The 13,871-nt window shown below is 56.1% G+C and overlaps 5 protein-coding genes across 5 annotated transcripts; all 5 read left to right on the top strand.

Annotated features, from left to right (window-relative positions):
• Positions 1-850: 850 nt before the first annotated feature.
• On the top strand, positions 851-1,423 carry JKF63_07241 (uncharacterized protein; the record flags this gene model as incomplete). Its single annotated transcript, XM_067903181.1, has 1 exon — positions 851-1,423. The coding sequence occupies one exon, from the start codon at positions 851-853 to the stop codon at positions 1,421-1,423; it is 573 nt and encodes a 190-aa protein (XP_067759736.1).
• A 951-nt stretch (positions 1,424-2,374) lies between these two features.
• On the top strand, positions 2,375-2,941 carry JKF63_07240 (uncharacterized protein; the record flags this gene model as incomplete). Its single annotated transcript, XM_067903180.1, has 1 exon — positions 2,375-2,941. One exon carries the CDS (start codon positions 2,375-2,377, stop codon positions 2,939-2,941), a length of 567 nt encoding a protein of 188 aa, XP_067759735.1.
• Positions 2,942-4,253: 1,312 nt separating this feature from the next.
• JKF63_07239 (uncharacterized protein) lies at positions 4,254-6,818 on the top strand (the record flags this gene model as incomplete). Its single annotated transcript, XM_067903179.1, has 1 exon — positions 4,254-6,818. The coding sequence occupies one exon, from the start codon at positions 4,254-4,256 to the stop codon at positions 6,816-6,818; it is 2,565 nt and encodes an 854-aa protein (XP_067759734.1).
• A 608-nt stretch (positions 6,819-7,426) lies between these two features.
• JKF63_07238 (uncharacterized protein) lies at positions 7,427-8,854 on the top strand (the record flags this gene model as incomplete). The annotated part of the gene is made up of 1 exon (XM_067903178.1): positions 7,427-8,854. The coding sequence occupies one exon, from the start codon at positions 7,427-7,429 to the stop codon at positions 8,852-8,854; it is 1,428 nt and encodes a 475-aa protein (XP_067759733.1).
• Positions 8,855-9,621: 767 nt separating this feature from the next.
• Positions 9,622-12,201, top strand: JKF63_07237 (uncharacterized protein; the record flags this gene model as incomplete). Its single annotated transcript, XM_067903177.1, has 1 exon — positions 9,622-12,201. The coding sequence occupies one exon, from the start codon at positions 9,622-9,624 to the stop codon at positions 12,199-12,201; it is 2,580 nt and encodes an 859-aa protein (XP_067759732.1).
• Between the last annotated feature and the right edge of the window lie 1,670 nt (positions 12,202-13,871).

Here is a 13,871-nt window from a genome sequence, read left to right as displayed (position 1 = left end):
TACACACAGGCAACAAAAAAAAAACAGAAAAGACGTAAAGTGTGCGTGTGTGTGTGTGTGGGTGGGTCTGGTGTGTGTGGGTGGGTGAAGGTTTTTTTTAATAACAGCACCGTCACTCCCCCCCCCCTCCCAGACACACTACTATATATACATGCACACACACACCCACACACAGATGTGTGTATGTAAACATATATACAAAAAAAAAGTCTCCCGCAATTTCGTGTTGCTGCAGCTAACATGGGTGCCACTCATTGTCCTGTCTCTCTACCACACACACATATATATATACATATATATATATATATATGGTTTTCCTCTCATTCTTGACAAACAGGGGGGCCGCACGTCGAGACAGAGTGTCACGCACGAGTTCCCTCCCTCCCTCCCTGCGCGTATGTGTATGTGTATACTCACTCATATCACCCACTTGTCACGCGTCTGTCTCGGAGCATCTCCTTTCCTCCATACACACACACACACACACAAAACTCAAAAAAAACACAAAAAAGAAAAAAAACGAGCAGTAGTAATGGTGCCTTGCTGATCTCATCACCATTTACATCAACTCTTTTCCCCCTCCCTCCTCATCCCCCTCCCCTCCGCTCCCCTCCCCCTCTCTCTCCTTCTCTATCTTGAACTCTTCCGTCAGTTTTCCCACCTTTTCTTCTTGAAGGGGGGAAGGGGGACGACACGCATCTCTTCCTTTTGCCCGCCGCTGCCGCCCCCACCCACCCCACCCCACCCCCTCACACACATACACACAACCAACCAACCAACCAACACATCCACACATTCTTTTTTTTTACTTCTTGTTTGCTTGCTCGTGTGAAACGAAAAAAAAAAGAAGATGGGTAACGTAATCTCCGGCTGGCTCGAGAGCCTCTTCAGCAACAAAAAAGCTAGCATTGTTATGGTGGGCCTCGATGCTGCTGGAAAGACAACTGTTTTAGATAAACTGAAGCTCGGGGTCTCTCGGGAGACGGTGCCGACGATTGGCTTCCACGTCGAGACGGTGGACTACCGCAACGTAACTTTTCACCTGTGGGACGTTGGTGGCCAGAAGCGATTGCGTAAGCTCTGGAAGATGTACTATGAAGGCGCTAGCGCCGTAATCTTCGTAGTGGACAGCAACGATCGTGCGCGTGTCGATGAAGTACGTGAAGAGTTGCAGGCACTCTTATCAGAACCACTGCTAGCAGGCGCAGCATTGCTGGTACTGTGTAACAAGCAGGACTTGCCGTATCGGCTAACGCCCGCGGAACTCGTAGACTGCTTAGGTTTTCGTGACCTGTCTGGAAACGGACTGGGCCGTCTCCTGTGCGGCCGCAAGTGGTATGTGCAGGGATGCTCTGCGCATACGGGTGACGGCTTATACGAGGGCCTAGACTGGATGTGCACTCATCTCCCAGACGACATTTGACCTCAACGAACTGGAAAAGTAGGGAGAGTGCAACGCTCTTGGAGAAGGAAGAAATAAAAGCGCGCCAGAGAGATTTCAAAGTGAACTCGCATGGCTGATCCTTTTTTTTTGCTGTTAAGCTGGCTGGAGTGGTTGTACTACCCATCACGTTCGTGATTGCCCCTGCCTCCTCCTCCCACCATCACCATCACCACCACCACCACCACCACACACACACACACACACACGAGCGCACTCATGGAAAAAAAATGCTCTATGGGGCACCTCTTTGCGCTTGCGCAACTGCCCCACTTTTCTGCCACGATGTGGCATTGGGGAGGGGAGGTGTGTGTGTGTGTGTGTGTGTGTGTGTGTGTCTCTCTCCTCTCTATTGTTGTACACCTTTACAACATTTCTTTTTTTTTTTCTGATCAGCCAGGCGCGCACCGTGTTGCAGATGCTTTGGAAGATAGTTGCTCCCTTTCTGTGAATTCTGATTCAACCCGATGTGTGCATGTGTGTGTGTGTGTGTGTGTGTGTGTGTCGAGGATTTGGGGGAAGAGGGGGAAGAGGGGAGAGGGGGGGAGGGGGGGGGGGCACGGAGTCGTTTCGAAAACTGCTCCGACACTCCTTGTAAGCCCCTCCCTCCCTCCCTCCCTCCCCCCCACTCCCCGAAAAAAAAAAGCTTTTTTCTCGCTCTTTGCACCTTCCTCTATGGGGGGATGGTGAGTGGAGTGGCTACACTGCTCATAACCATCTGCCACCACAACCGCATCCGTGGTTGGTGACTCCCTTGCCTAACTCATCTTTTCCCTTGCCCTTTGCCCCACTCTCTACCCTCCCTCCCCCCCCCTTCCGTCTGTCTGTCTGTCTGTCTGTCTCCACACCCAGCAGTGAAGTCGAACCCGTCTCTCACCTTTTTTCCCGTAACCTCTTCTTTCGCACCACACCTCTCCTAGGAAGAAGAAGAAAATGGTCGCCGAGAGCAAGGCTGCGAACCCCATGCGGGAGATCGTCGTGAAGAAGCTCTGCATCAACATTTGCGTTGGTGAGAGTGGTGATCGCCTGACGCGTGCCTCGAAGGTGCTTGAGCAGCTGTGCGAGCAGACTCCGGTGCTCTCCCGCGCTCGCCTGACCGTGCGCACGTTCGGCATCCGCCGTAACGAAAAGATCGCCGTGCACTGCACCGTCCGCGGCAAGAAGGCTGAGGAGCTGCTCGAGAAGGGCCTCAAGGTGAAGGAGTTCGAGCTGAAGAGCTACAACTTTTCCGATACTGGCTCCTTCGGCTTCGGCATCAGCGAGCACATCGATCTCGGCATCAAGTACGACCCCTCGACCGGTATCTACGGCATGGACTTCTACGTCGTCCTGGGCCGCCGTGGCGAGCGTGTGGCGCACCGCAAGCGCAAGTGCAGCCGCGTCGGTCACTCCCACCATGTCACCAAGGAGGAGGCAATGAAGTGGTTCGAGAAGGTCCACGACGGCATCATCTTCCAGGCGAAGAAGAAGAAGACGATGATCCGCCGCCGCCGCCGTTAAGCTGCCCATGTAGTGAGATGGTGAGAGAGTAGAAGCGGGGGGAGGGGGGGGGGGATGGGGAGAGAATGTTGAAGGGAATGGAAGGCTCGAGACATGGTACACGTTTTGCGTGTCTGTCTGTGTGTGTGTGTGTGTGTGTGTCCCAAGTCTTTTGTCACGGAGCTTATCGCTCACAGAAGCAGGGCGTACACCACCCGCGCGAACGCACACCTCGGTGTGACGGTTTTCGTTCCCCTCCCCCGAACTCCTCATGCACACCCTACTAGCACCGTGTCCCCCCACCCCACCCACCCACCACCCGCCTGCCACAGTAACGCATCGCTGCATCCCACTCTCTCTCTCTCGCCCCCCTCGCTCTCCACACCCAAGTCCCCTTGATACGTGGGTACTCATTCCTCCCACAGGCACGCGCGCGCGCTCATTCGAGAGGGGAAAATGGGAGGAGAGAGAGAAGGGGGGAGGGGAGGGGAGGGAGAAGGGAAAGAGAGCGCACTGAGGGGGAGGGAGGAGAGACATGTGCGACTACACACCGACATGCATGCCTACAATGTATACGTGTGTCTGTACGTGTGCATTGTATGCATGCATGTCGGTGTGTAGTCGCCCATGTCTCTCGACCCCACACACACGCCGCGCCTTTTCTCTCGTAATTGTGCCTTATTTTTATGGTTTGTTTTTATTTATACTTTCGCACAGAAAAAAAAACAAAAAAAAAGAGGGAGAGAACGACAACAAAAAGGGCCGAAAGAGGAAAAAAAAACAGCCCGCATCACTGCGTCGACGACATCACATCAATGCCACAGGTGGAGGGAAGGAAGGAAGGGGGGACAGCGGTGTGCTGATAGTGGATGTGTGTTCGTCAAAGTTGATCATGGAAAAGAGCAGGAAAGGAAAACGTCATGTGCGGAGACACACAGGCGCGCCCCCTTCTCCCCCAAACTGCTCGAAGCGGAGAACTCGTCGTCGTCGTCACAGCCCGCCACCACCGTTTCCCTCTTCCTCCCATTGAGATCATCACTCCCACGTGCTCTTCTCTGTTTTTTTTCTTTGCTCAGCACTCATTCATTATACCCCGGACCTGTGTTGCTCTTCCTACTAAACACGAAACTACCAACCTACAAAGTCACAGCGTTGCGCGCGTCATCCAGGGTCATTCTGCCTGCCTGCCTTTGTGTGTGTGTGTTTTTTTTATCACTATCGTCCCCCCATCCCCCCACCCCATCCCCCCCACACACACACTCACTCACTCACCCCTCACAACCTCCTCCAGCAGAGAGAATACCGTTTTTTTTTTGTGTGTGTGCGTTACATCATGCCCTTCTGCAACGTTTCCATAAAAGAGGCGCAGGTCTTGTCCGAGTTTGCCGAGGGGCGGAAGACGTCGCGTGAGACGGATACGTTCGCAGAGGGCAGCGCCGTCGATATCGGCACCCCCTTTCTCGATGCGGTGGTCGACGTTGTCGAAGCGGTACTCCTGCGCCATGCCTTGACATGCGTCCGCAACAAGGACCGAAGCGTCACGATGTCCTCAGAATTTTCTGCTTCAATCCGAGGGGACGGCATTCTCAGATGTCGCGCACCAGAAGCACGGCGGATGTACCCGTTCCCGTCGCTCTTCCTGCACACGCCGCGAATGTTTGTGCACCTTCACAGTGGGCAGTTTGTCATATCTGATCCTACGTCATTCTCAACGAGCGACAGGGTGAACGGAGCACGTGGAGTGACCTGTGCCGACGGTGCGCATGCCCTCAGCAAAACCTACTGCACATCTGGCATGCCGCCCACGCCCCTCCTATTCAAGGATGCGTGTGTCGGTGCAGATTCACAATCGAAGCCGGACGAGCGGGGCGCCGTGAGAAACGCGAGGAACCGCCAGATGCAGCCAGCACCGTTGCCGTACGATAGCTTCGCCCGGTTCCCATCGCACCTGCATCGAAACGCGTCATCGGTGCTGCACAACCCGTCCTTGGATAGCGCGCGCCCGATGGTGAACCTCTCGCTCACGCCGACGCCAATCAACAGGAAAGCAGCCGCGCTGGTGGGTGACAAGTCCGGGCGTCCCTCGTCGCTGCCGTCGGTGCAGGAGATGGTGCAGGTGGTGCTACAAGGTGAAGCCGCCATGGTGGTCACCACCGCCCCTGCATTGCCCGACAAAGGTGTCGCGGCCGGAGTAGCCGACACCGCAGCCCTCGGTGAAGCACCGCTGCTTTTCAGTGCCGATGCGACGTCGTGTGTGATGGTCGCGTGCCGGGTGACGCTGCACGAGAAGTGGCAGCCGCTGATCGCAGCCGCCACTGCAACTGCAGCTGCGCTGTCGAAAGCGGCGGTGCCTGATGTTGCCCGCCCAGCAGCGTTGAGAAGTGGTGCAGGTATGCATCGCTTCTTGAGTGCATGCGGGCGCACCGCCTCCGCCGCCATGGCCCATCTCGACCGTGAGGACGGTGTGAAGGAGATGCTGCACCAGCTCGTGTGGGATAGTGCAGTGCCGGCGTACCTGCACGCGGTGCACCAGCACTATGCCTCGTGGCTGGACACGACTACTTGCGTTGGAGAAGGCAATGATCAACGCAACGATACCGCCTCCTGTGCGAAGGCCGTCATGGCGCTAAAGAGTGCTCTGACGCGGCTGTTGGTTGCGTACGCGCAGCCGACGGATCCGACTCCCGCACACTGCCCACTGCCCTTGCTTCACGTGGACTGGTATGTGGTTGGCTCTATCCAGATGCGCAAGAGCTCTGCGCCGGTACTCGAGAAGGTGTTCCAGCAGTTCTTTGCCGCCTCGCGTGCGTCCACCCCCAGCACCCCGCACGTTCTTGCAGAGGAGGTGTGCCTCAACAGCTTGCTCACGCCGCCTACGAGCTCGGAGACTGCGCCGCCGACTCCGTGTACGCTCAACGTTACCCACCGCCTCCGCGAAGATGGTGTTTGTTTTTGGTCCTTCAACACTGCTTTCCAGCCGTGGTCTCTCGAGTCGGATAGCAGCCGGCACTACCCCTACCCCATGACATGGGGGCTGCTGCTAAGCGTGGCGACAGGGCACAGCTGGCCTGCCACGGTGCACCCCAACACCCGTGTCTACCCACTTCCCGAGATCCGAGGCCTCTCCACGGAGGAGGGTTATCGATGGGTGACGCCGCTGGTCTCCGATGCGCGGGGCGACGCGCGCCCCTCGTCGGCCGAGGTCAGCCGTCCCGGCGGGTTGCAGCTCGTGACCAATGCCGTGGCTTCCTCTACCGTTGCTCGGCGCGCGAAGAAAAGTGCGGCGTCGGTGTCGCCCTCCCTGCGGTTGTGGTCCCCGCTAGACGTTTGTGACACGCCATCAAGCGGTGCGGAGCCCGTTTACAGTGCAGCCTCAAGGAAAAATGTAACGGCCAACAACTCAAAGCCGGTGACAACCACCGTAACGTTGGCGTCGTACGTGCAGACCGTGCTCACCCGGCAGGATACATGGTGGACACGGGTTCGACGGTGCCAGACGACGGTTCCAGTTTCGGATGACTCGCTATCAATCCACGTGCTGACGACACCTCTTTTACCACACAAACGGGTTCTTCCCTTGATACTACGTCGCCGCACCCCGCTCGCCCCGCCGCTCCTTGCACCATCAAAAAACAAGCAGGATCACAAGGAGAAGAAGATCGACAACCAGCATGATGATGATGACAGGACAACCCTCGTGCACTGGAGCGGGATCAGTGAGAGACGGGCGCGCATGCTGCTCTCACGCTCCAAAGAAACCCTCTTGAATTGGTCCACAACCCCCCACTGTGAACCGCCAGATTTCTGCGACCACGCACGCGACCAGCTCCTCTGGCGATCAAGGGTTCGACCTGCACATGTCTTCGTCAAAGGAACCGATGGTCTGTACATTGAATAACTCAGTGTCCTGATCTTAAAGAAAAGGAGGGGAGGGCGGTTGATAACCACCACCTGGGCCCACGGTGTACCTCCGACCCTTCCCCCACCCCACCCCACCCCCGCATTCTCCCCTCAATCCGGCCACGCACTGTCATGGCTGCAAGAGTCTCGCGTCATATTTATTTTTCATTATTCTTCTGGTTTTGCCCAGACACAAACACATTTTTTTTTATTTTATCCGTTCAAATTGAATAAACTGTAGTTGAGAAAAAAAAATCGTTTTTTTGTATGTTGTTTGGGGCACCCCTCTGCGTGTTCGCGTATAACCGTGCAGCCCCCCTCCCCCATCCCCAATTTTAGTTACTTCCCGCTCCTCCTCCTCCACCACTCTGTTTTTGCTTTGCAGAGCTCCTGGCGCGCGCGCATACGCACACACACGCACGCACACTCATAAGCGCACGTACACACAGCCCGTTTCAATCTCCTCCCCCTCCTCCTCCCCCCCCCCCCCCCCACCACACACACACACACTCGTACCATCCACACCGCTGCCTCTGGGCCCTCCCCTGACCCTCCATTCCCTCCGTTTTCTTTTCTGGACTAGTTAAAGCACCCAAGACAAGGTCGATGTCCTCGGAGCCAACGACGGCGGCAGTGAGCACGACAGCGCACAAGGCCCCGGCGGAGATCACCCAAGACAGTCCACTCTACGCGCTCTCCCCACTCGATGGCCGCTACAAGCGCCACACGGCCCCACTGCGCGCCTACTTCTCTGAGTATGCATTGTTCAAGTATCGCGTGCAAGTGGAGGTACTCTACTTCCAAGCCCTGTGCAAGGAGGTACCAGCAATCACCCCACTGCGTGGCGTCACAGATGCGCAGTTGGCTCAGCTGCGAGCGACCACCTTTGAAAATTTTACGGACGACGATGCGAAGAAAATCAAAGAAATCGAAACCATCACGAACCACGACATCAAGGCCGTGGAGTATTATCTGAAGGACAAGATGTCCGCGTGCGGCCTCGAGGCGGAGAGGGAGTTCATTCACTTTGGGTTAACGTCGCAGGACATCAACAATACGTGTATTCCAATGCTCCTGCGCGATGCGCTGCGCCACCACTACGTACCCGAGCTTGATCGACTGATTGGACTCCTTAAGAGCAAGATGTCCGAGTGGGATGTCCCGATGCTCTCCCGGACGCATGGTCAACCGGCGAGTCCAACAATCCTAGCGAAGGAGTTTATGGTGTGGATTGAGCGGCTCGAGGTGCAGCGGGGGATGCTGCTGAGCATCCCGAATACGGGCAAGTTCGGTGGTGCAACCGGTAACTTCAACGCGCACCTCTGCGCCTACCCCGGCGTGGACTGGCGAGACTTTGGGGATGTCTTCCTGACCAAGTACCTCGGCCTGCGACGTCAGCGCTACACGACGCAGGTCGAGCACTACGACAACCTCGCAGCGATATGCGATGCGTGCGCGCGGCTGCAAACAATCTTGATGGATCTGGCAAAGGATGTCTGGCAGTACATCTCCCTCGGCTACTTCAACCAGAAGGTGAAGGCCGGTGAGGTGGGCAGCAGCGCGATGCCACACAAGGTCAACCCTATCGACTTCGAGAATGCGGAGGGAAACCTGGGTATGAGCAACGCTGTCCTCCGCTTCCTTTCGGCGAAGCTGCCCATCTCACGCCTGCAGCGCGACCTCACCGACAGCACGGTGCTGCGCAACCTTGGCGTTCCGATCAGCCACGCCCTCATCGCACTTGCGTCTCTACACCGCGGCATCGAGAAGCTGCTGGTTAACAAGGAAGCCATCGCCGCCGATCTGGATAACAACTGGGCTGTCGTGGCGGAAGGCATCCAGACCGTGCTGCGCCGCGAGGGCTACCCGAAACCGTACGAAGCACTCAAGGACCTGACACGGGGTAACGCGCACGTTACTCAGGAAACAGTTCACGGCTTCATCCAGAATCTCAGGGGCATCACGGATGAAGTGCGGCAGGAGCTACTGGCCATCACACCCTTCACATATGTTGGCTACTCAGCGCGCTTGTGAGAAAGACCAAGAAGGAATTTTTTTAAAAAAAGAAAACGAACGCGCGAGAAAAGGTGAGCGAAGATCCTACATAAGTGTGTGTGTGTGTGTGCCCCCGAGTAGGCATCTTGGGAAGAGGACGGGAGGGCGAAAACGTGACCGTATGCGCATGCATCACACTGTGACGCCATTTGTACTTCTGGAGTAGACGATGAAGCACCCACCCACACGCACACACACACACACATATATACACGTACATGGAAGAGAGGGGGAGGCACGTGTCTCCAATAGAGATCAGCGCATTCCTCGCACCCCCTTCGCAGAAGTATCTCGACCCATTTTTCCCCCTTCAATTCTGCTCTCTCTCTGTGCATGGGGGAGGGGAGGGAAGGGAACACAAAAAATGGCTTGGGAGATACACTCGTGTGCTTCATGAATCACCCACTCATCTTCTCGCTCTCTTTTTTTTTTGGTGTGTGCAACCTACACAAACATTCCACGATACACACACACACACACACACACACACACACACACTCCCAGTTCCATCGTGTGATTCGCTACCACCAGTATTCTTTTATTTGACCTTTCCACACACACACACACACACGGTTCCTGCTCACAGGCGATCGAAGCAGACGCACTGTCACGTCGATCCGCTCATCAAGAACAACATCAACGAAAAAAGGGGGAATAGACAACCAAAACAGATAACGAACCCACACAGGTGTGCCCTCCCCTTCCTCCCCCTTCCCCCCCTCCCCCCCCCCCTCGTACCCGCCTCCATGTCGTACCCACCAACAGAGGCGGACGTCCTCAGCAACGACAGCCTCTTCTCCGACTCTGTCGACTTCGACGCAGCAGAGAAGCCGGTCGCCGCCGAAGACGTCTACGCCATCGCAGAGGTGAGCGAGGAGCCGATTCATCCCAACGGTCATGGCACTTTCGAGAATGATGACCGGATGTACACCGGCGCAGGGTACACGGAGGAAGAGCCAGCTGTACCGCCGCCGCCAGTAACAAATGCCTTCATGAAGCCACGCAAGAGGGCCATGAAGTCGCCACAGAAATGGGTTCCGGTGAAACTGCAGGTACCCAAGGGCGACACGGAGGACGAGTTCGATATTAGCACCGCGCAGGCGCCTGTGTACGAGAGTCGAGCAGATCCCCCAGCTGCTCAGGGTGGTGGTGGTGGTGGTGGTGTTGATACATCGAAGCTGCAGTTCCTGAACGGTGAGCCTGACGCCCAGGGTGATGTGATGAACTGCTTTGAAGAGCCTGGGATTCTTTACCGCATCGTGAATCGTCGGAACAAGACGTGGGCCTTCTACAACGACAGTCGCGCCTTCGAGGTCCACGTGGTGTGTACGATCGGCAAGCACAGCAAAATCACACCGCTGGAGAACGCCCAGATGACAATCGACCAAAAATCCGGTGAGTACGTGGTGGAGGTAACGATCTACCCGGGCGAGACAGAGCCTTTTATCAGGGGCTTCGTGAACGGCTTCGCGAGCAAGCTACGCGCACTGCCCTTGTCGCAGGAGTACTTCAGGAGTCGCAGCAACGCACAACACGAGAAAATTGTGCAGGTGGAGATGGACGCCATTCGTGCCATCGCGGGTAACGAGACAGATGCGGAGAGCATTCTTCAGATCTGTTTGGCAAACAACCTCCCGTTTGTAGACCTCTCCTTCCCACCTGTGCAGTCGTCCATCGAGTCTGGGGCGTCAAAGCCCTTCAAGCCGCTGCCGTGGGCTCGACCGCACATGTACGTGAAGCCAGAGATGCAGGACCAGATTCGGCTCTTTCGCAACCCCATCTACCCCGGGGGTCTCGAACAGGGTGAACTGGGCAACTGCTGGCTCACCTGTGCATTGGCCACACAGGCCGAGGATCCGATGGCAATTATAAAGATGTTCCGGCACCCCAAGGGTGCCGATGCAGCGCGCAGCGAGCGCGCCATCGGCGCGTACCGCGTGTCGTTCAACAAGAATGGCCTCTGGCGCAGCATCCTTGTGGATGACTACTTCCCTGCCGTCGCCGGTGAACCCGTCTTCACGCACAGCAGTGACCCGTGCGAGCTGTGGCCAGCCATTCTCGAGAAGGCATTTGCCAAGATGCACGGCAGCTACGCCATGATCCAGTCCGGTGACCCGATGCATGCACTGACGGACATGACGGGCTTCCCAGCGATGCGCTTTGAAGAAATGGTGACCAATGCGAAGGAAAACAACGGCCGCGCCCTGGTGCCCAAAATTGTGGAGTGGCGACAGAAGGGCTACCCGACTATTCTCACAACACCCGGCAAGGCGCCGGCGATCTCGGCGGACACGAAGAGCTCACCTGACTTCTCCGGCGAGCCAGAGATGGAGAAGGCGTTCGCCGGCACGGGCCTACTGCCCGGCCACGCCTACACTGTGCTGGACATGAAGGAGTTCAGCCATGGACAAATACGTCTGATTTGTCTGCGCAATCCGTGGGTGTATGGTGGCGGTTGGACGCAGTCGTGGGGTTGGGATGCCCCAGAGTGGCGGCAGCACCGCGACATTGCAACCGCTTGCGGCTTCGAGAAATGTAAGGGCGACTCGAGCGTCGTCTGGATGACCATCGAGGACGCGCTGAAGTACTTCATTGGCGGTGGTGTACTTTTCCGTGCGTCCGCGGCGCACGACGCTCGCGTGCCGATCACCTTCGCTGACCGCATACCGGGCACCGTCTTCCAGGTATCGGTCAAAGCGCCGATAGACGTGACCTTCATCTTATCGAACATGGACCACCGCGGCATGCACGTTGACGAGGTCGGTGCCGCTGATTTTGACCCGAACAATATGGACTACCCACCTGTGATGCTCTCGCTCGCCGCCCCCGTGGAGAAGGAGACGGATGTGTACCACGTTGTGCAGAACACCTCGGCCGACATGACGCAGCCGTCAGACAATGCGTGGTTGTTTCTGCAGGCACGCGAGATCTCTATGAAGTGTCGCCTGGAGCCGAATGCCGCACCGTACCTGCTCATACCGCGCCTCATGGAAGATGTCGTGGCGGCCGGCAATTGTGAAAGTGAGGACATGCGTGATTTTGTACACCCCATCCACTACCTCAACGACTACGCCCACCTCTTCCCGAACTCAGCCAAGGCAAAATCAAAGGAGATTGCGGTGACCGTCGGCTTCGAGGCAGAGGAAGAGATGGGCGCCGATGTCCTCGTAAAGTTTTGCAAGATGAGTGAGAGGAACACAGTCTTTGACAACTTTCCAAAATTCCCAACGGACGACGTGGTGCCGCAAGAGGAAGAGTTGTACTTCCAGACAAAGGCAAGCTACTGCGGCTACGCGCAAGAGAAGAGCGGCACGGCTTTATATTAAAATCACTACAGGCCTTCCCCACCCTCCGTCCTCAACCCATATCGACTATACGAGTGTTCCTTTCCTTTTCCCCTTTTTTTTTCTTGGGCGGCTTTACGGCTTTTAATTTTGGAGGGAGGGGGGGGGGGAGGAGGAGACAAAAAAAAAACGGAGGTGGGCGGGCGAGTGAGCCAGCGCGGAGGGGTACGGGTAGGGGTAGGGGAAAAATATAAAAGAGAAGTGAGGGTGGACACACACACCGAGACAGCGAACGAGAGGAGAACAAGTAGTGGGGAAAGGTGATCTGGGGGGGGGGAAAGAGGGGGGGGCGCTACTGCTTGCTCTGGGAGCACATCATGGCTTCCGGTGACGCTGCTGGTCTCCCCAATACACACACACACCTCCGCACACACTTGCATGCACGTATATATGGGCTCCAGGGCTTCACCACATATACTGTATATCAACACAGACGTACTTCTCAACCCTTGAAACCCTCTGTTGCAGGTGGGAAAGGGGAGGGGAGAATGAAGTTGTCCTCCAGTGTTCTCGCTCGGGGGGGGGGGGGAGGGAGGGGATAGGTCGACACGCCCTTCCCTTCCCTTCCCTCCCTTCCAGACTCGTCGTCGTCTTATCGCCTTTTCCTCTGTCACTCCTCACCCTACCACCACCCCTCCTCCCTCCCACCCACGAAAAAAAAAAGTGTCATTGTATTTTCTTTTTTATTCTTCTTCTATTTTGTGTGACTGCTCCCTCTCCTCTCCTCTCCCTACAAACATCTGTTTGTGAGGATATCACGTATGCATGCATGCATGTGTGTGTGTGTGTGTGTGCCTGGGGGGTTGGGGGGAGGGGAGGGAGGGAAGAACAGCCCACTGTCTATTGCACTATTCCCCTTCATCTGTTTTTTCATCTTCAATTTCTTTTTTCCCTCTTGTCGCCATCCCTCTTGGGCGTGGTTATTTATGTGTGGTTGGTGGAGAGTAGAGAGGCTCACTATAATTCTTTTTTTGTTGTTCTGAAGCTGCTCTGCCCCCCCCGTCCCTCTCTCTCTCTCCTACTTGTGCGCGTGTGTGTCGCTGACGACACCGTCACATATTCTCTCTCCCATCATCTCCTCCTGTTGTGGCGGCATCCCTCCCTTCGCACTTCCGTGTAATGTGCCTCCTCAGCCGTCTTTTTGTGGCCAATTTTTTTTTGTCTTGACAAAAATCTTTTTTTTTCATTGTTGTTCTCCTCCGCCCTCCGCCCTCGACCACCCCCTTCCCTTCTACCCACCCAATCTCCCTCCGCTCCCTCTCATCAGCCCACAAGTGGTGGTGTTCATCCGGGGAGACACGGTGACGAAGAGGCGGGTGATGGCTGAGATAAAGAGAACTGGCACGATGCATGCATGCGTGCGTGTGTTTTTTCTATTCCCCAACCCCACTCCTTCATCCCCCCCCTCTCCCCCTTTTCCCGGCTGTGTATATCCGCTGCCTTGATCGCTCTTTGAAGTAATCGAAGTTTGACTGGGGAGACAGGCAGACAGTGACACACACACACACACACACAATCCTCCCCACGGCGAGCCGGCACAACAATATATATATATATGTGTGTGTGTATGGATGTGTTGTGCTTGAAGCAGATTTCCAATCTCCTGCCTGCTCCAACTACATCTGCCCCACTCCCTCCGGGCCTGCCACACA

The sequence above is a fragment of the Porcisia hertigi genome, chromosome 4, assembly GCF_017918235.1.
Source record: "Porcisia hertigi strain C119 chromosome 4, whole genome shotgun sequence".
Lineage (NCBI taxonomy): Eukaryota > Euglenozoa > Kinetoplastea > Trypanosomatida > Trypanosomatidae > Porcisia > Porcisia hertigi.
The sequence above is the reverse complement of the archived record's forward strand: the minus strand, read 5'-3'. Positions and strand labels throughout refer to the sequence as shown.